We start from the raw sequence: 23,126 nt of genomic DNA, 5'->3' as shown, positions 1-23,126 counted from the left end.
CTGGAACTCAGTATGTAGCTCAGGCTGGTCTGGAACTAACAGTAGTCCTCCTGCAGGCACCCAAGGTTTGAGATATCAGGCATGTGTCATGTGGAGCCCAGTCCTTCCTGATACATCCACAACACAACTCCTGAACCTATGGATCATGGAACATCTTAGAAGAGGGCCTGGAACGATTGCCTGAACTGGAGGAGCAAAAAAAAAAAAAAATGTACTGTGAAATTATACCTCCTAGACATGACAGAAAAGCTACATCCATGACTTCTCAAGACTATGGCAGCCTACACAAGTCAATCCCGGAATAATTGTAACATTAATAGCCATGCTAAAGCAGAGGGGCCATGTCACCAGACCACACCCCCTGACAAGAAGAAAGGCAATAATGACTTCCAAGAAAGGGAGAATTTGCCTGTTGCAGAGGTGAGGCCCCAGTCTGTTAGCTAAGACAAAGTGGTCAGCCCTGGACTCACAAGCATAAGCCATAGCAAGTGGACACAGTAAGTTGTATTTTCATGGACTGATTCATCTAAAGTGACTATCGAATGGAGAGCGAGTGAGGAGATGCACAGAAGGTGCTCATGGAGAGACAGCGAAGAGTCTAAGTGAGGTAATCATACTTTAATTTCAAAGATGTAATTAAAATTGCATAAAAGTTTCCTCTTTTATCAATCAAGTCTGACTATACACATGCTTATGCATGTTTAAAGATCGAGTAAGATATTAAGCACATCTATGTGACATCATACACGAATTACGACTCTGCCACATACTTTAATGCAATAGAGAGATGCCTGTCATGTTAGACAGACAGATATATTCTTAAAATTAAATTAAAACTTAAAATACCTGAGCATAAAGCTATACGTCAAAAATTTCAGAGGAAATAGGGACACTTAAACTAGCTGCTCTGACTTTAGCTGAAGTAGCATGCAGCAAAGATTTGTTGTAAAAAATAAGACTAAGACTTTGCAGTGATAAAGCGCCCCTGCAGCCTGAGACATCATATAATGGCTGTACTAATCCTACAAGCTTAATAGTCTAAGCAAAATATCTCAGACCTTCTGGGGTCAGGGGGCGGGGAGGGGAGACATTTTAATACTGTAAACATCCTCATAGAAACTGTTTCAAGCACTTTAAACAAAACTTCATCTCCAGGGAGCTTAACTGCCAGTGCCTTTAACCCTCTATTGTGACTGTTCTACTACTTCAGCTTTCAAGCCTAGAGTCACAATGTGAGGATAATTTGTCAGAATGTTAGCAACACGGCATAGTGTGGTAAGGGGTGGTAGAGAGCTCTTCATGCACGGTTTCAACTTATTGAATTTCACCTTCTGTCTCCTGGGGCCTCTCCTGAGAAAGCTGTTCTACTTTGCTATCTTCATTGTTGCTCATATTAGATGCACGTGATCCTGATGTTACAAATTGTCTGGGCGCTTCTATACCTTTATCAATCGTAGCGACATAAATCTGTTTTATTTTTCTCCATTCCAATTGTTAAACTGGGTTCGGGTGGGTTGAAGTACTTGGAGGGTATAGCATCTGGTGGAGATTCTCCTGAAGCTTGTCCTACCCATGTTTACTGTGTTGTTTGCTCAGAACAAAACCAGATTCTGCTCTTTCTCCATCTCAAGAAATTCCTAAATGGCACCTGGGCCACTGACCTCCACGAAATAGAATGGGCAAGAAACCACATCATCTCCTGCTTTGTTTCCAAAATGTATAACTCGTAGTAAGTAGTAAGTCTGAGATGTAAGGAGTGAGTCAGGGGCAGGGAAAAGGAGGTTTGAACACAGCTCTATACTGAGCCAGTGCCACAGACATTGCCTTTCTCACAGGCCTAACCAGCCTTCTCAGTATCTCTCAAAGCAAAAACACTCATGTTCTCAAAAGAGTACCTGGGAAAGTCAACAAATGACTTTAAATTTTTATATAATGGTGGTATTCAGGTGTGTCTGTGCTAAATAAATTACTACAAATGAAAGAGATCTCTAAACCCTAAGTGAGGAAAACAGAGGGGTGGGGGAGGTGCAAAGTTCCACTCCAGCTAAGGGTTTTTCCAAAGGACAAGGGTTGTTCATCATCCTGCAAGTCATGGGCTCTAACCTCTAGGCTCCTCCATAGGTAGATCCTATAAAGAGCTCAAACTGCTGTAGCTATTGCTTGGATGCTATATATGTTACTTAAGTACAATATGTTTGTAATTAAAGTTCTTGTTACAGAAGGTATAAACATGAATGACAAAATTACAAAAGATGGTTCCATTCCTCCCTCTGCACAGTTAATGATTGAGACCCCTAGCATTCCTAAGCTAAAGCACAAAGTGTGCTGTTTGGTGCACAAAAAAAAAAAAAAAAAAAAAAGACGGTAAATAAGTATTGATTGGTCAGTGCTAGTGGCTCCCATGTAAAAACACTTACCCTACAGTGAGTTGCTACAATGGACCTGCAGCTTCCATAGCACTGAACACAAAGCAGGAAGCAAAATAGAGCTGCACTACTGACCAAAAGGGACCACATCTATCAATAAATGAGCAGAGAAAGCATGGTTGTAGGCAAATTATCAGCTAAACTCCTGTCTCCTACACCCCATCATCTTCATACCAGGCCAGAGGAAATGCCATCTATTAAGAGCAGGAGAGAGGGGTTGTGCTTCTGCATTCTTCTAGGAAAAGTTAACCTTTCAGGGTTTATAGGGGGTTTGACCAGTATTCAAGAAGCGCTCGGTTGAATCACAGGGTTGCATAAAATGGGTCTAGGCATACAACAGGCTGGAGATAGAGAAATTCAAGGTCATCTCTGACTACATAGATACCTCAAAGTGGTATCTGTCTCAGAGAGAGGGAGGCAAGAAGGAAGGAAGGAAAGTGGTCAATGTAAACAAAAGGAAAGAGAAAGGCAGACATTCTTAGGAGTTCCTGCAATACAGAAAACAGCAGGACCTGCCCTGACTCATCTTAGCAGGGGTGGGAGACAATGAGAGGAAAAGCAACAATGTAACAAAGAAACAGTCTGGGATGTGTGCTCAAGTAGTGATGAGTGTCCAGCGGAGAAATAAAGCTAAAGAGGATCTGGGAAGTGGGAAATGTGCAATTTTAGAAGGCAGGTGGGGAGTCAAGGACTTTCTGGGTTGGTTTTTTGTGAGGAATCCAGATATCGTGGAGATAAGAGTAAACCACATCAACATCCACAGCACTCGCCTTGAAGGCACAAGAAATCCAAGTATGGAGACTCCTAAATAGAGACAGGCCGGTGACGCATAGGAAGACGCAGCCAGTTAGAGGATGAAAAATGAGGCATGTTCAGTTGTGGAAAGGTGACGTAGCCCTTATAAACAATGCGTAGCTTTTTCAAGCTTTCCCCATGAACTATGAGAGCAGACAGGTAGCCACTGAGCACTTTACCACTGCTATATAAGATCTTTTGCAGAAAGTAGTTAAAAGTCTAATACACTGAAGTCTTGGAGACAGTGAAAGAGGAGGAAGACTCCATTTCTAGACTTACTGACGAAATCCTTGCTCTGGTTAAAGTAAGTGACTTAAAGGTTTAAGTTTCCATTTGCATTTGATTCAAGTTCTGGACTAGGGCGGTTTCTGAAAAGATGAAGGGGGGTTATACTTGAAGCATAGCACAAATAGCCTCCTCTTGAACTGGGACAGTACTAATGGGGTTTTCCAGACAGGCCATCCTCACGTGCGCCTTGGCTAGGATTACTCCATGTTTGCCTGTGTAGCCAGTGGTTTGGATAACATTCCATTTTAGGTGATAAATGCAAGTGAAACAGAGTTCATATACTTTCCATCCATTTACCATAAGCAGTAATTGGTGAGACCATAAAATGTCATAAATACAGCTTCCAATATCATCAGAATCCATTATCTCTAAAGTGCACATCCCCCTTTCCCTTTTGCTACTAATCTCCCCGCCCTTCAACCCATTCTTTATTCTGCCTGCGAAGTGCCTCTCCGAAGTAAAAGCAACATGGAACAATCTCTGCCTCACCGCTTGGCAATGATTCCTACTAATGGTGGCTAAAACACCAAGACTTGATCCTGGCAGAGAGGACCACGAGTGTAGCTCCAATTGACCAAGTCAACCAACTCCCTCCCTCCCTGTCTCTGTCTGTCTGTCTGTCTGTCTGTCTGTCTGTCTGTCTGTCTGTCTGTCTCTCTCTCTCTCTCTCTCTCTCTCTCTCTCTCTCTCTCTCTCCTTTGTTTTTTCTTCCTTTGGTCCCTCTTTCCTCCCCATCTATTTTACTCTATTTTTCTAATATTTCATTATTGCCTACAACCTCCACAGCCCAGGCACAACTTCCCTGTGTTTTGTCTGTTCACAGCACATCCACCTGCATGCTTTGTAAGTTTAGGCCAATGGTTTCTACCCTGGCCCTTATTCTTTGGCAAGAACAAAAACAAAAACAAAAACAAAAAAGAAAGTAAGGGAAAAAAAAGAAAAGAAAAATATAATACATGTTGAGGTTTCTTAATCTAAAAATCTAAAATCCAAACTGATTCAAAAAATTTAAGCACGATAGACACATGTAGGCACACATGTGGTGCCAGAAACAAAAAAAATTGAACACTATGAAACTTTGTTTGATGTAAAAAATTAATATATATGTATACATATATATATATGTATATTAGCCTTCATGTTGTGTGTATAAGATAACTTAAATTTTGTGATTAGACTTGAGTTCATCTTCAAGATATTTCATTATTTACATGTAAATATTGCAGTTTTTAAAAAATCTGGAGTATTTTTCAGATCAAATACTTCAGACAAGAAGAACTTAGCCTCTATGCATAACTCATAAACTTATTATGGAGTTAAATATATTTAGAACAATGTCAAACACATTCAAAATCCTGAATTATAACAGTACTGTCAGGTCCAAACATACCCCACTTCTTATCAAAAGGGCAGGTTCACCTACTCAATCCAAATTTGAGTCTGGGCCCAGATCAACATGGATGATGGGAGGATTTATGGTGATTAGATAAAAGCCAGAATTCCTTAGGAACTTGTGAAACTGGTTCCTATCTGTCAAAAGCTCCAACATATGGCCCCACTGCATATACCTGTAGATGTGTATCAAAGCCTGTGCCTGCCTCCAGGCTCCCTCAGTCCCTATTCCCAAGTTCTAGTTACACATTTCAACGTTTCTACCCTGACCCTCCTCACTTTCCCAGGCTTCTCTCCTCCCAGATACCCTGCTTGTACTTTTTATAACAGCAGGTTTCCCCTCCCCAGGAATCCCTTGCTATTCTCACTATTCTCTCCCTCTCTCCCCCTCCCCTTCCCTTCCCCCTCCCCCTCTCCCTCTTCCACTTTCCCCTTTTTCCTCCCCCTCCCCCTCCTTCCTCTCTCCAACTTCTTGCTCTTCTCCCTTCTCTCACAGATAGCTCTAGCCATGTCCAGTTTTTCTTTCCCTCTCCTCTGGACTCTTCCGGTGTCTCTGGATATTTTCCCTCTCCCAACTACAATAAAAACCTTAATGATACCATGGTGTGGTTTCATTAGCAGTTGCTTTACTATGCTCCTTCATGTAGAAGCACTTCACTATTTGTTTCCTTATTATTCTTTCATGACCTAATGAAAAAGACTCTTTCTGATTATTCTTTACCAGAAAAATGCCTATTTACTCTTAGGACACAACTTTAATGGCATCCCGTCCGTACATGAACAGTAACAAGCAGCATGTTTTCTACTGATTCCCATGACAATGAGAAGTACACTTCTGTGGCATTTTTCACACTCCACTGATTTTTCATTGATGAATATTTTCTGGCTATGACATGAGCACTTTAAAGGTGAAATTTTCTTCTGAGTTTGTGTCTTCTAATACCCAGATCAGGGCACATGTTGACTATTTCTCCTCATTCAACAAACATATTCAAAATTAGATGTCTCAAATATTTTCAATATTACTAGGAAACAAGTAAATTGAATAAAACACTCTACACAGATTCAGTGGGTTAATTTGAGAAAGGGCTAAGCTGCATTGTACAGAAAGAATGTTAGAAAAGCCTAGGCACATATTGTATTTTATATTATATGTATAAACACATTTCTTTTTTAATCTCCATTTGTTTCAGATTTATCATTAAAGTATAAACGTTGGCTTTGATGACTTTTATACTTACATATTAGACATGAATTACACGTTTTATAAACATTGGATAAAATAAGTATTCTAGCTGTTGTTTGGATAACTTGACAGATCCTTTTGGGAAGAAAGAACTTCGGTTAATGAAATGTCCCCATTAGACTGGTCCTTGGGCAAGCCTATGGGCCATATTATTGGTCAATGATAGATGTGGAAGGTCCCAGTCCATTGTGGTAGTATCATACCTAGGCAAGTGGTCCTGAGTTGTATGAGAAAACATACTAAAAAGCCATGGGAAGCAGGCCATGGGCAGCTCTACTCAATGGTATTAGCTCCTACCTTCAGGTTCCTCTCTTAACTTCTCTAAGTGATTATGTTCCTAGAATTGAAAGATAAGGTAAATCCATTATTGAATAATAAGATAATTCAAATTACTTTCAGATTTGAGATGGTGTGAACATGATATTTTGGGATCATGGTGTTTGTCACAATGATAGAAACCTTAACTAAGACAATAAGAAATCTATCTTTCAATAATGGAAAACTAAATCCGGAGAAGAAATCCCTAGCACTTGCACACACACATACACATACACAAACACACACACACCACCACCACCACCACCACCACCACCACCACATCATTCAGCAATAATGTTGTTGTTCACATGGGGTATTATAATTCAAAAAACTGAAAATTTGGGGTGTGAATCACAAATAATGAATAATGGAATAGAAATACTTAGAAGAAGAGAGAGAATTAAGAGTCTTTTATTTATCTAACATGTGACCCTGAAAAGAATGCAAACAAGGAACTTAAATTATGATAATATATGAACATTATAGTAAAGAAGTTAAAATATAGTACAAGAGAAAAAATATGGGTTGAACCTGAATTGTTTTTCTTTTTATCAAAGCAATTTATATATATTTATTTATGCATCTTGAATAAGTAAACACAAAACAAAGAACCTCTTGATAATCCTCTCATCCAAACCTATTATCACTGTACTTTTATGAACAGCCAGCGAGGGGAAAACAGGATATATACTATGTAGAAATTAAATCATTTGAGTCAGAGGAATGTTTTTCAATATCTGTAATATAAGATGGCAAAGTATTGTATACTGAATGGCGTTACTGGAAGTTTTTTCTCTTCAGTTTTCAAAGTAGGCCAGATACCCCCATATGTCAAAGCAATGTGGTTTGCCCATGGATTAGAGGGAGCAGTAAGATAATTATTCAGATTTCTTTCAGATTTGGGTTTGTGGAAACATGATGAGTAACAATGAAAACACATTAAACATTTACATTTCATCAGCTATTTTTAAATTAATTCCCAAGTCAGAAGTGTACAAATGTGTGTTAAACCTATTGTTAAGCTCAACCTCACTTCTCAGGTCTCCTAAGCCAGAGTTTCATGTCCATTTCTTTAAAGGACAAAATCCAAAAATAAAGGCCAATGTTCAAAAGGTTAAGATGTGAACTGGACCCTCTACATTGCTTAGCTTTCTCGTGAAAACTAATTTTGTTGCAAGAATCAAAACAGTTCAGTCCTCTTGAAAGAAGTCTCCTGCCTGCTGTAAAGTATTAATAAATTTTTTAGAACTTTTGAGTATGTATCTTAAGTACGTGGTCTAGAAAATGCCAGTCACTAATCAGGAAAGGCTAGGTACATTTCATCATGACAAAGAGGCAAAACTACGGTGGGCAGGCTGAGCTTCCTCATACGATAAGAAAATGAAACAGCTCTGATCTCTTGAGATTTGAGAGGAAATCATTCAAATACCAAAGAGGCCTATCTACCCCCCCCAAAAAGACTTTTCTTGCCTATTTCATCACAATAAACTTGAAAAATGTTAAGCATCTCACAAAAGATACAGTAACAGAAAGAAACATCAATGCGAATTTAACCAGGAGCTGCAACTAAGTTGAGAATCAACTTTACTAAATAACAGAAAAGGAGAGGAATGTGAACTGGGAGGAAAGATCAAACACAGTTGCACCTACATTCCATTTACAAGTCTGATGATTAATGAATCCTTTATGCCTGTATTGCATTACATTATGCCAATTTCTTGTTCCTTTTTTTGGCAACTGTGGGAACTTTTGTTTTAACTCATCTAAAAGATCATTTTATTAGCATAAGTAACCTCACATGTCATTTAATTGTTCTTTTTGCAACTTGAAGAAAATTTGTGTAATGCATGAGTAAAGCTGGCTCTTTAATCATTCTAAAACTTCATATTTTTGAAAAGATAAAAAAACACTAGTATTTATAGCTCTGTGCTTCTATCACATCAAGAATCTATTCTAAGAAGAAGAAAGGTCACATTATTATACTCAAGAACCAAAAATTCCACATTAATGAAAATACCAAGATTGTAAGAAGATTCACCTGTCTTTGAAAATTATATACCTAAAATATATCGTCTTATAAATCAATATATTGATTTAATATTCCTTCAATTAGTAAGACATATGCATTTATTCATTAATTAAATATTTCTCTACATATGTTTCTTTAATGAGAACTACCTGCATGCTTATCTTCCTGTATTTAGCTACACCAGTCAGCAGATTAGATATAAAGCCACAAGTGTTGGAGAAGAGGTAAAGAATGAGAGAGAGGACTGCTTCAAATCAGCACATATCTTTATATGAACACCCTCTTTCTACACCATTGGTAGGTTTTGAAAACGTACTGACATGTGCTCTACAACCAACAGAGAGCACTGGAACAACAGCATGTGATTCATCAAAATGACCAAACAGTTCTGTGAGAAAGGATGCCACACCACAGGCAGACACAAGTATAAATAGATCATATTTAACTATGTAAAGTGTATGTTGGCTGAATGTTGGCTATTTATCAAAGTGAGCCACAATTTTCTAGGAGTAACTATGACTAATCAACACATCGTGCACAGAGCAAGCACATTTTTCTAGTGAGCAGGAAGCAATGCAGTGCATGTTAATTTTCAAATATTCAGAAGCCTTGGTTGATTATGTTAGCTGGGACTTTAGCGTGTAGGCACCAAATCGCCGTGGGGATTACCTTAAAAAACCACTTCCTGTTTTCATTGTTATGCTCTGTGTTAAATAAGACTGAGGCACACGTATCGATTTGGAAGGTCACCTTAATTTGAAAGAACACATCCTTCAAAGAAACCTGAGGTGGCCCAGGTTTTTCAGGTCAAAGTAACTTAATGCCAGGAATCTTTGCCTGAGCTTCTCTGTTCTGCTCTAAGGAGGCTGGCCTCGAGTCCTTACCGCCCGTGGAAAATATATGCTAGGGGTGGATAGCTCAGTTCAGTTTCTACAGAGCCACTAAACTCCCAGACTTGGCATACCTAAAACAGACATGATTTTTAAGTAACTTAAGCAATTTAGAATCATGAATACAACTGATTATCGGTGCAACTTTGTAAGTGAGAGAGTACTTTCCCTATCCCTGAGTAGTGTAAAGATCAAAGTTGGTAAGAATAAAGCTCACTGTAGCTTATGTCCCATAAGTCATGGCAAGGCAACATATTTAGTTAGGCTTTTATAAGTTATCTTAAGAAACAGACTAGAACTTAAATGAAAATACCTATTTTGTACCAAATATATATATATATAAATATAAAATACTATAGCTATATATATATATACATATATATATACATATATATGTATATATATATATGTATATATATATATATAGCTAAAATAATCTATCATGGAACAGAGATGAAACAAAATCTTACTTTAAAAAACTCGCTCAATTACCTATTTTCCAAAATACATTTTGTAAGCAGTCATTTCGAAGAGACTCCACAGTCAGAAAGCTTGTTTTATCCGGAGAGGGCAGGTAGCACAAAGATACTTAAGCACAGTGAACGTTTGTGTATTCTTAGCTGACCTACTGTAACGCTTCAACTCAGGGGTGTGCTATGCATCCTGAACAACACTCAGACATTCCATCTTCAACCTTTCTAAACCACTACTGAGAACCCAAGATCATGTCGAGCACGGGGCATGCCTTTGAGTCCCCTCTTACCATGTATGAGCCACAGTGAAGCGCCGCCGCTGTCGGATGCTTTTATTCACCAGCAACTTTCTGAAAAAGCATGGTGAATTCCTTGGTGAACTGCGTGGAGAAATTTTGGGAGATGTAGGTCTGTTTCCTGGTAGCTTTGGAAGCTCAAGTTCCAAGCGCATCTGCTCCTTGAAAGTCTTTATGCAAACCTCAGATTCGGAAGCAGTAAGTTCTTTGGGAGAATTTTTTGCTGTCATGTTTTGTGTAAAGCGAGCGCTAGCTTTCACCATCCAGAGCAACGATCCTGAACATAGCAAAGGCACCGCCGCAGGTTAAAAGGCTGCTGGGTCCACACACTCTTCCCCGGCTAATTTGGGAAGCCGTGGTTCCAATCCTGGAGCACTTCAGAGCAAGAGCAGCACACTGGGAGAATGGCAAGTCAGCCTGTCACAGGGAGCTTTATCAGGCTGCCTCTGCCTCTGAAAATGCGCCAAAGTGGTTCCTCTGTCACCAGCCTCCTTGTGGATCGGGTTTGTCCGCAAGTTATACACTGAGACTCACTGAATCCATTCAGCTGAATATGTCAACTCATGAAATATTCATGAGGGCTTTTGATAAATCCTTTACATTTTTTTAAAGAAAACCTTATCAAACAAGCTGCATTAACTCGGACAGTAAGCAAAGCCTGGCCACCCAGTCACTTTTGTCTGCACAAAGGGCAGAACCAGGGTCCATCCAGCATGTGCTTTTAAAATCTTCATTCAGAATTATCTTGCTCAGCAATGCTCACAGCCGTAACTCCGCCTATCGAATGCCATTGGCCAGGGATTCTTTAAACAACCGGGCTGTCTCCCCCTGAAAAATCCCCTCCACTGTTTAGATCTGAACTAAATTTGTGAGGCTACTGTTTTCATCACAGTCAAAACTGATTAAGTCAGGGATTGCCAAAAAGCCTCAATAAAACAGTTTTTTTTCAGATTCCATTTCTGAATCAAAGAGCTGAATTGCTTAAGTGCCCCTCCCCCTTTCTTCTTCAGAAGGTCCCAAACAGCATCAGTTAAAAAACAAAAAAACAAAAACAAAAAAAAAATCACTGAATAGGAAAACATTGGCTTTGGTTCACTCCCCCAAGGAATTTAAAACCTAATTTTTATTCCAATAAACATTACCCTCATTGTTCTCTTTAAGCTCATTGTTTGCAATCTGCCCACAGAAGCCACTTGCAAAGCCTCTTCTGATGGCCAAAGCACCCCTCATCTGAAACGGAAGTAACAGCCGGGCAAAACACATACCCCAGGTTAGGTAGTGTGTATGTGTTTGTGTGTGTGCAGAGAGGTACTCAAGTGTGTGTGTGTGTTTGTGCCTGTGTGCACCAGAGAGTGGGTTTTTACATGGCTTGTGAGGAGCCATGTAGTCAGGGCATGTCTTCTACGTGGCTTTTCTTGTTTCTTTGTTTTCGGTTCTTTCTTGGGCATGGGTACACAGCTTCTGTACATTTAAAGGTACACTGAAGTATAAAGAGGATCATTGCATGTTGTACAATACCTACTCACAATGATGCTCAGCTGGAGCTAGGTTGATCTCACACAAATGTGAAAAGTATGCTAGGATTAATTAGCAAGAGTGACTGAAAGATGCACAGTAGGGCTTCAGTGAAGACTAGACTCATTTTTACACGAATGTGTAAGGTCTTCCAGCTCTGTAAAACCCCTCAATAAGTCACACACTGAGAATGTGCTAACATTTAGAGGGCTAAGTACCAGCAGAGCCTTGTCTGTGTAGGAGCAAGGGATCCCACGGTAACCCTTGGGGAAGTGACTGTAGCTTAAACTACTGATTTCTAAGCACTGCTTCAGAAAAACTCATTAAGACCTAAATAACAAACCAAAGTGCATTGTGAACAAATGCAGTCATGGAACTTTAGAGGATACTGACTGATCTTTGTTTAGCCAACGATTCCTCAAACAAGGGAACAGAGCCAGGGGAGTGAAGAGACTCATCTAAGTCCATCCTGGTGACAGGTGTCCTCACTAAATCTCCCACTTGGGTTTCCTGACTCCTGGTAGTACTGTTTACTTCATTATAAGGTGTGCTTTTGTCTAGGTAGGCCTTAGTGCAGCTTCTTGGAATCTGAAAGTATTTTCAGTATCTTGAGACGATAGAAGGCTGGTAATACCTGGAAATGTGGGTAATGCTAACTACTATTGCTGAATTCTGCAGCAAGTCTTTTACCCCAAATACTACGATTTAAAACTGGGAACTGAGAATATATGGTGTTATCATAATTCACAGTGACCTACTAGCAAAAATAAAACAGCAAGTGGGACTTATTAAAGCTATTTCTCATGGTTAGTTTTCAAAGCTGACAAGATAAATTAAAATTTTAGAAATATTTTTTTTTCTCAGAAAAGGACAGTGGCAAATTTTGTAGCCCTATTATGCCTAAGTGTACATTGAAGTTCTGACTGGGAAATGCTGCTCATATCACTTCTTGATGGCATTCCACGCACCTGTCTTCAGTAGGCCACCAGTCTCACAGGTATACAACCCTGCTAAACCTACCTACGCCAGGACAAACCAGGCTCACCAAGGTTAACTAGAGTGCAAAATTTAAAAGACAGTTAGACTCTTTGAAAGCCTGAAATTTTCATTCTTACAGTATTTACAAATAAATGGAGAGAAAACAGGGGCTGGGGTCTCTAGGCCAATGTCTCCAAGAGTCCAGCTTTCTTCCCTTGAACTTTAGTTCCCCAGGAGCACCACAAGCTGGAGACCAACCTTTGTGGGGAGTGTTAAAGATTCAAACACTGGTATCCTGTGCTTAAGAGACAACTAATGAACAAAGAGGAAACCTTCCTGTCTCCATAAAATTCTTAGCCTTTGGCACCACAAAAGGAAAAAGGAGTAATCCCAATTCACCAGCTTATAAATATATACCCTTGTGAAAATTCCATCTATAGTATACGTCAGTATTAGGTAAGTAAATCTCGGTTTTCACTATCCTGTCATAGAAATAAAGAATAAAATTATTTTTCCTAAATATTGGAGATATATCAGTAATATTTTAGTTTTTCTAAGCTGCAAAGGAAGACCAAGTATTTATTACCAATAAAATGATGTTTATAATACAAAAATTAAGACAGTTTTAAATGCTTTAAAAAGTCACCACCTTTTTAATAGCATGGTTTTATATAAAATAATTAGTCTTTTCTATTGATATCAGTGTGAAATTTGAACTTTCACAGTTGCCATTAAATACAATTTCTCTGAGTATCATTTTTAGCTGACCTTTGTAAAGCTAAACAATTTTAAAGACATAAAACTGAACTTCCTGTATCCTTGTCTTAGTACAACATTGAGCTTAAAATAACAGCACTATAATTTACTATGAATACAAAACTGAAGATCTGAGATGAAAGAATAAATTCACAAGAATTTTTTTAAGAGTGTGGTTAAAGCTAACAATATAACAGTCAAATTCTTAATTAAGTCTTTATCTACTTCACTATCTAGCTCCTTCTTACCAAAACAATACACCAGCAGAGTAACAGAAGACACATCTACTCCTTTTCTTCAGTCGGAGGCATGGTTATGAGAAGGAATTGTGTCAACAAAGGACCACAGCCACTTTCAACAAGCAAACAGTTGAAATGCTTTTATGCACAGTATCAATAAAATTGCAGCTTCCATCCTAAGAAATGGAGCTGGAGAATCATTCTTGCCTGGTTGAAAGAAACACAATGCAGGACAGAATAAAAAAAAGTTTCTATTCATCTTGGGAAAGTACAATTAACTGATACACATAAAGAAACTGCCGTGGAAATGGCACCCAGGGAAGAATCCCTTTCCACCCCAGGGCTGGTACGTTCCATCGCATCGCAGGACCAGTTTCATGTCTCCCTTTCATGATAAACTGATGACATCAGCACCACTGGCATCCATCATCTCTGGAATTCAGTTTTATTGGCTATAGCATAAACTTTTCTACATGAAGTATAAGTTGGGGAAAGGAAGTAAAACTTTCAGGCAACGGAGGTACAGCTCACAGGGTAAAGTCCTTGCTTTGCATATTCATGGCCTAAGTTTGGTATTCAATACCAAACAAGGTACAGCTGTAAAGCTCTGGGTTCCAAATACCATTGCAAGGCGGCTTATTCTGCCTTTCTAGAATGTTCAATAGATAGTACATAATAACTGGTCACTGAACATATATTATTTGTCAGTTTTCAAATGAGAACATTAGAAAAAAACTGTTATTTACTTATGTTTATATTAAGGAATGGTCAAGTGGGTGAACCTAGGTCTGCATACTTCAATTGCATTTATGATTATACTGTTTCAGTGCTACTGAAAAGATTGGTATAAATCCAGCTAAAAGAATAAAAGATGGAATACTTGTTCCCAGAGTGGGCCTGGTCCTATTACAGGAAGTTGATCTTCTCAAGTACCAAATGCCTTTAGTCTGAAGTAACCGTAGTGACCATAATATTAAGACTTTAGGGTTTTTTATGCATAGACTCATATTTAATTACTTCTCATTAGTGAAGTGGTGTTCAGAAAGATCAGTTTTTACCTGTGTAACCTGCATCCTGCGGAGCAAGATGGGAATTCCATCACAGATACTGGGGCACTTATATGATTCCTGAGGGTGTATTAATTAAAAACAACTGCCCACTCAACATCCTCCAGTAGTGTCTCATAGCCCAGCAGGAAAACCTAAAGGGCCCCAATGTACCTCTGCTCTGTTATCTGCAGTTCCTCTCCGGCCTTATTTCTGGATACTTCCATCTAGTCTCAGTCTGCTCCAGAAACCTGGTCTGCTTGTTCATGAAACATGGCATGCAAGCTTCCCTTTTGCTAACATATCTACATGGTTCACTTCCTTGTCTCCTAGTGTCTATCCACCTAGCATGTGACTAAAGACTTCCCAGTCGTCTTGACAGCACGTTGATTGAAACACTTCGCTTCCTTCTCCTTATTGGTATGTAGTATAACATTTGCTCGCTAATCTTCCTAGACTTTAACTTTTATGAAGGAAATTGCTTTATTTTTTCTCATCCCTATAATCCCACTCTGGGAAGAATGCCTACAACATGGTGTTTCATAAATACTAATTGACTGAGGAAATGAGTTATCTTTCCAATGCAGAGTAAAACGAGGGAGGAACAGTCAAACCAAAATGGGAAAAACAACCGTTCTTAGATTTGAGGAACTTCATATTTTACCATTTTAATTATTTTTATTGTTTAAAAATGAGAAAGTTTTATGAATCCATTGAGAACATCTCACAATAGTATAATGAATTTTTATCATATTTATTCAACACCCCCAACTGTTTTCAAGCCTGCCCTTCACCTCTCTTAACTTCTTGTTCTTTCTTTTTTGCTTTATAACCATCAAGTCCAATTTGTGCTGCTCATATATCATGGATATAGGACCATCCAATAGATTGTGGGTAACCTAACAGAGACCACATCACAAATCGTCTTCTTCGTTTTCTCAAATTCTTATATCTGACTTCTAAAACATGTACTTTTTTCATAAGTCTAGTTTACTTAAACTGTGAGCAACTGGTCTTGTGTCCTTCCTCAATGTGATACTTCTCTCAAAGATACTCACTAGGCCTGATCAGATGACATCTGGTTGGTCTTGCTTCATCTTAGTTGAACAATAGTGGTTAGACAGTTAATGGATTGTTTAGAGTAATGATTTTGGCAATAACCAGTTAGTCCTATGAATACCTTTAGTTGGCTTTTTGTTTATGGAGGGTTAGAAAATTCTTAATATAATAAAAGTAGAGTCAGAATTTATGAGCAATACTGAGAGAGTTGTTACTTTATTACCCACATATTTCTCTTGCCTAAGCTGGATTTTGTCTTTTGGTGCCTACAGTCCTTCTTAGACAGTTGATATAATTTTTTAAAATAATAATAATTATTATTTCACTTTAGGGTAAAGGAATAATCCCAATGTTCTGTACCCTCTGCTGGTAGGGTGGGGCCTGGTAGTATAGACTTAGAAAATGATCTTTACACTGTGCTTTCTGGGGTGATGGAATTACATGCCTCTTGCATTAGGTGCTTTCTGTGGTGGTAGATAACATAGAAGAAAAATACTGAGGAAGTATTTTTGTTTCCTAAGTCATTGCACCATCACGTTATATTAGCAGTGATGAGTCAGATACCCAAAGTGCAATGAGAGAACATGCCTTCAGGGTAGATATTTGAGAGTTTTATGAAGAGAAGGTACCTCAGTTCCCAAAGATCATTCCAACCTTCCATAAAACAGCCTGTAAAAGTGATTTCATATCAATGCTAGGAACTGAAAGGCATATTTGGGAAGGCCTTTTTCTCAAAAAAATTAGCTTTTAGCTTTTGCTTATGCTCTATCCGGTTATCTACAATCTGTGATGAGGTAAAAAAGAAAGAACTGCAGCCTTTATGTCTGTATAGTTCAAGAGGTTAGGTATGATAATTACCTTAAACGGTCCATGTCACAGTGGTCCCACAGAGATCAACATAAGCGCCAATCACAGATGGAAACACAATAGCATCCAACCCGCTGTATTCTTCTTAGAAGAAGGACAGTATTTAAAGGGACATTTGTTTAGGTTTTCAAGCTATTTCACAAAACAATATTTTCCTAATCAAGGTTTAGCGAGCTTTAAAAGGGTACAAGGGTATACATCAGAGAAACGAGTAACAAATGGGGATTTAAGCCCTGGTTTTAGCTCAGTCACAGAGGCCCTGCCTATAATATACAAGGCCCTTCATTTAATCCTCAGCACCAGGAAGAAAAACAGAAGCATAAACAATAGGACATAACATTGAAACAGCCTTGTTTAATGTCAAGATACACTTAATTACTGAAGACTGTTCATTGTAAGCTTGCTCATGTTGAAAATTCTCTAAAATCTACAACAATGATGTCTGCTACTTGATAATGAAGAAAATGGAAGCTTGGCTTCCAGTACTATGGAATCTTAGAATTTAGAAGTAATTCCCATTTAATTTCATACTATGAAAGCATATTAACAGATATAAAAATGAAAAGCTTTGAGCCTTTTTATACATGAGCATGCTGAGTCTCACGGCAAAGATTTCAGGAGATTGTACTTTCATGCAGTTGCTCCAATCAGGACCTAAGATAGTCTGTCACTCATCAGCTGCTTCATCCTACAGCTTTGTGATCACATTTCCCACAAATCTCTAATCCCTGGCATCTCCAATCTGGTGTCTATCATTAAGGTTTTATCTTTTCAGCAATGTTATACTAATGCAATCATATTCAATCAACCCTTGAGACCAGCTTCCCATGCTTGGCATAGAGTCTTCAAAATGGAGCCAAGGTTTATTAATAATAGTGTATTCACTTTTACTTCCTAATAGGATTCCATTGCCTCAATTAGCCGTACTCCATTTACTTTTTGTCTATGATGAATACTTGGGCTGTTTTTAGTTTGAGACAATTATGAATAGAATTTCTACAAAGACGCATGTCCACATTCTATATGGACGTTGCAGTTAATGTTGTGTGGTAAACATTTAGCATATACAGAGTGGGAGTCAGTGGTCATATGGTAAGTTTATATTGATATAAGAAAATGTCAATCTGTTTTGCAGAATGAATCTATCACTTTTTGTTCCCATGGGCTACATATGAGCATTTCATTTGCTCCACAAGTTCATCAACATTTCCTACCAGTATGCACTTGATTTAGTGACTAACAGATGTACACTTGTTCTAAATGCTACAAAGTACACATATCTCTAATAACTACTATTTATCCCTATCTCTTGTACTTACCTATTAACTATGGGACATATATTGTTAAGTATTGAAGACTTTTCCTCATTTTCAAATTAGCTTGAATCTTTCCTTCTGAATATAATTTTTTTTCTCTGCCATCTGACCCTAGGTCTCTCTTCAGAGCTGCCATTTAGTTCTTACATATTCTGTTCCAGAACTTTGAGGTTTTTTACATCCTTTAAAAAATTTTTATTTAAAATATGTTGATTCAATTTTTTCCTTTCTCTCAATTCCCATTCTTCCCACCTTACTACCAACATAATTTCATTTATGGCTCTTATGAAAACAAACAAAACCCCTCAAAACCCAAAACAAACAAAATAGAACAGAGAGAAATACTAAACAGTTTGCTTTGTGTTGGTCTACTACTCCTGGGCATAGGGCCTGCCCTGCAGTATAGCTGATACCGCCAGTATCACTTCGATGAAGAAATTGCAAAAAACAAAAAATCAAAAACAAAAAGCAAAACAAAACAAAACAAAAACAAGAGAAATCTTGACTTAACACAGTAAAAGGAGAGAATCAGCTCCTGAAAACTGTTCTTGGACTTCTGCATGTACAAACATAAATGTTTGTGCACATATAGAACAAAAATAATAAAAACAAATTTTAAGTCATTCATACACACACACACAGAGAGACTGGCTATCCACCAGCAATGAGCAGGTAGTACATAGTTGTTTACTAGGGCAACTATGGAGAACACAAAAGCTAGCCTGGACCACTTTCACAGGCAAAAGTACTCTGTCTTTGCTAGTGAATGAGGTGCCATTTATAAAGCTCAATTTATGAGCTCCTAAAGAAGCATGACCTATCTGGTGATTTGAATACGAATGGCCCCCATGGGCTTATGTGCTTGAATGTTTGGCCCATAGGAAGATGTACCACTATGGGGTTGTGGCCTTGTTGGAGTAGGTGTGGTCTTGCTGTAGGCCTGTGTCACTATAGAGGCAAACTTGGAGGTTATATATGCTCGAATTAGGCTCAATAAGATATATAGTCTCTTCTTATTGCATTCAGATTAATCTGTAGAACTCTCAGCTCCATCTCTAACACCATGTCAGCATGAATGCTGCCAGACTTCCCACCATGATGATAAGGTACTAAACCGGAACAGACACTTCCGGCCCAGTTTCATCAGGACTGGAAGCCTGCCATCAGGTTGCTGGGTACTGGGAAGAGCCACAGGATAGCTCTCGCTCTTGAGCCTAGGGGTGAGTCCACACTCTCTCTCTACTGACTATCTCAGGAGAGACTACCCAGACTCTCAGGGCACAAGTAGTGGTACTGCCTGAGAATAGACACTTCCGGCCCAAGGTCAGAGCCAGCCCAGTTGCCATCGGAACTCACAGTCTACCCAGAGAGCCAAACACCCAGGAGCAATCTCCCTCTGGAGACAACAAGCCCACAGACCTACCAGAGAGACAAGCTCCAGTTAGAGACAACAAGACCACCTAGACTCACTGATATCTAGATGGCAAGTGGCAAGCACAAAAGAATCTAAGGAATGGAAACAAAGACAACCTGGCAACAGCAGAACCCATATCTCCCACCACAGCAAATAGTGGATATCCCAACTCACCAGAAAAACAATATTTAGATTTAAAATCATACTTTCATGATGATAATGGAGATCCCATAGAAGTACATAAGTAACACATTTAAAGAATTATAGGAAAGCCAGGAGAACACATGCACACAAGCTGAAGCCCTTAAAGAGAAAACACACACACACAAAAACACACACACAGAAATCACTTAAACAGTTACAACCAAACAGGTAAAGGAAATGAAAACAGAAATGGAAACAATGAAGAAATCACAAAAAGAGAAAACCCTGAAATTGGAAAACCTAGGAAAAGCATTGGGAGTCATAGATGCAAAAATCATCAACAGAATACAAGAGATGAAAGAGAGAATCTCAGATGCAAAGGTTACCATAGAAAACATTGACAAAGCAGTCAGATAAAATGCAAAATTCAAAGAGCTTCTATCCCAAAATATCCAGAAAATTTAGGACAGAGTGAGAAGACAAAACCTAAGGATAGTAGGCATAGAATAGAGTGAAGACTCCCAACAAAAAGGCCCAGTAAATATCTTCAACAAAATTATAGAAGAAAACTTCCCTAACATAAAGAAAGAGATGACCATGAACACACAAGAAGCCTACAGAACCGCAAATTGATTGGACCAGAAAAGAAATTCTTTCTGACACATATAGTCAAAACAACAAATGTTAAAAACAAAGAAAGAATTCTAAAAGCAGTAAGGGAAAAAGCACAGGTAACATATAAAGGCAGAACAATCACAATTACACCAGACTTTTCAACAGACCCTGTGAAAGCTTGAAGATCCTGGAGAGATGTCATACAGACCCTAAGAGAATACAAATGCCAGCCTAGGTTACTATATTCAGCAAAACTCTCAGTCACTATGGATGGAGAAACCAAGATATTCCAGGTCAAAAGCAAATTATACAATATCTATCCACAAATACAGCACTACAGAGAGTAATAAATGGAAAACTACACCACAAAGACGAAAACTATACCCTAGGAAAGGGAAGGAATTAATTTTCTTTCAACAACCTAAAAGAAGGAAAGCACCAAACATAATTCTACCTCTAACAACAAAAATGGCAGAAAAAAAATCAATATTCCTTAATATCTCAACATCAATGGACTCAATTACCCAATAAAAAGACATAGACTAGCAGACTATGTAAACAGGATCCAGAATTTTGTTGCATACAGGAAACTATTCTCAACAACAAAGACAGGCACTATCTCAGAGTAAAAGTTTGGGAAAAAATTTCCAAGCAATGGTCCCAAGAAACAAGCTGGAGTAGCCATTCTAGTATCAAATAAAATAGATTTTCAGCCAAAAGTCATCAAAAAAGACAAGGAAGGAAACTTTTTACTCATCACAGGAAAAATCTCTCAAGATGAACTCTAAATCCTGAACATCTATGCTTCAAATACAAGAGCATCCACACTCATAAAAGAAACTCTACTAAAGCTCAAAGCATATATTGCACCACACACAATAATAATAGGAGACTTCAACACCCCACTCTCATCAATGGACAGATCATGGAAACAGAAATTGAACAGAGACACATTGAAACTAATGGAAGTTATAAACCAAATGGACTTAACAGACATCTGTAAACTATTTCAACCTAAAACAAAAGAGTATACCTTTTTCTCAGCACCTCACTTCAGCTTCTCCAAAACTGACCATATAGTCAGTCACAAAACAGGCCTCAACAGATACAAGTACATTGGAATAATCCCATGCATACTAACAGATCACCATAGACAAAGGCTGGCCTCCAATAACAGCAAAAACAACAAAAAGCCCACATACATAGGGAAGCTAAACAATGCTCTATTCAACCATAGCTTTGTCAAGAAATAAAGAAAGAAATCAAAGACTTTTTAAAATTTAATGAAAACAAAGGCACAACAATCCCAAAATTATGAGATTCAATGAAAGCACTGCTAAGAGGAAAACTCAGAGCTCTGAGCACCTCCAAAAAGAAACTGGAGAGAGCATACACTAACCGCTTGACAGCATACCCAAAAGCACTGGAAGAAAAAGAAGCAGATACACCCAAGAGGAGTTGACAACAGGAAATAATCAAACTAACAGCTGAAATCAAGCAAGTAGAAACAAAAAGAACTATATAAATAATCAACAAAACCAAGAGCTGGTTCTTTGAGATAATCAACAAGATCAATAAGCCCTTAGCCAGAATAACTAGAGGGCACAGAGAGAGTATCCAAATACACAAAATCAGAAATGAAAGAGAAGACATAACAACAGAAACTGAGGAAATTCAAGAAGTCATCAGAAAAGCCTATAATCAAAACATACTACAAAAGCCTATAATCAACAAAACTGAAAAATCTAGAGGAAATGGACAATTTTCTAGACAGACACCAGGTACCAAAGTTAAATAAGGATCAGATGAACTATCTAAATAGCCCTATAACCCATAAAGAAAAAAAAGCAGTCATCAAAAGCCTCCCAACTGCCCCCCCCCCAAAGCCCAGGACCAGATGGGTTTAGTGCAGAATTCTATCACAACTTCACAGAAGACCAAATTGTAAAACTCTCCAAATTACTGAATAAAATAGGAACAGAAGGAATACTACCCAACTAATTCTTTGAAGCCACAATTATACACATTCCTAAACCACACAGAGACCCTACAAAGAAAGAGACCAATTTCCCTCATGAACATTGATGCAAAAATACTCAAAAGTCTTGGAAACTGAATCCAAGAAAACATCAAGACAATCATTAACCATGATCAAATAAGCTTCATCCCAGGGATGCAAGCATGGGTCTATATACAGAAATCCATTAATATAACCCACTATACAAACAAGCTCAAAGAAAAAGAAACCTCATGATCATCTCTTTAGATGCCGAGAAAGCATTTGAAAAAATTCAACACCCCTTCATGTTAAAAGTCTTGAAAATATCAGAAATTCATGGCTCATACCTAAACATAGTAAAAGCAATATACAACAAACCAATAGCCAACATGAAACTAAATGGTGAGAAACTTGAAGCAATCTCACTTAAATCAGGGACTAGACAAGGCTGTCCACTCTCTCTTTACCTATTCAATATAGTACATTAGTTATATTGAAAAAAGTGGCTGGATATATAATTAAACATATCAGTAGCCTTCCTCTACTCAAAAGATAAACAGGCTAAAAAAGAAATTAAAAAATCAACCCTCTTTACAATAGTGACAAAGAATATAAAGTACCTTGGTGTGACCCTAATCAACCAAGTGAAAAATCTGTATGACAAAAACTTCAAGTCTCTGAAGAAGGAAATTGAAGAACCTTAGATGATGGAAAGGTCTTCAATGCTCATGGAATGGAAAGATCAACATAGTAAAAATGGCCATATCGCCTAAGGCATTCTACAAATTCAATGCAGTCCTCATCAAAATTCCAACTCAATTCTTCATAGAGTTAGAAAGAGCAATGTCCAAATACATTTGGAATAATAAAATATCCAGAGTATAAAAAGTTATCCTCAACAGTAAAAATGCACCATACCTGACCTCAAGATATACTGCAGATCAATTGTGATAAAAAACTGCCTGGTATTGGTACAGGGACAGGCAGGTAGAACAATGGAATAGAATCAAAGACCAAGAAATGAA

General features: G+C 38.2%; 1 protein-coding gene across 3 annotated transcripts in view; it reads right to left on the bottom strand.

Moving 5' to 3' along the window:
* Nucleotides 1-23,126, bottom strand: part of PDE4B (phosphodiesterase 4B) — a gene marked incomplete at both ends in the record, with an annotated part of 442,442 nt that overhangs the window by 364,369 nt on the left and 54,947 nt on the right. For 2 of the 3 annotated variants that reach the window (XM_080921155.1, XM_080921156.1), the window contains one exon: nucleotides 10,148-10,383. The exons of the other annotated variant lie outside the window; for it this stretch is intronic. In XM_080921155.1, the coding sequence (XP_080777281.1) occupies nucleotides 10,148-10,383 (236 nt within the window). Of the gene's footprint in view, nucleotides 1-10,147; nucleotides 10,384-23,126 lie in introns of those variants that run through there. 3 annotated transcript variants of the gene reach the window in all.

This window comes from Micromys minutus, assembly GCF_963924665.1.
Source record: "Micromys minutus genome assembly, chromosome: 9".
NCBI classification, from domain to species: domain Eukaryota; kingdom Metazoa; phylum Chordata; class Mammalia; order Rodentia; family Muridae; genus Micromys; species Micromys minutus.
This window is presented reverse-complemented; position numbering and strand designations above follow the sequence as displayed.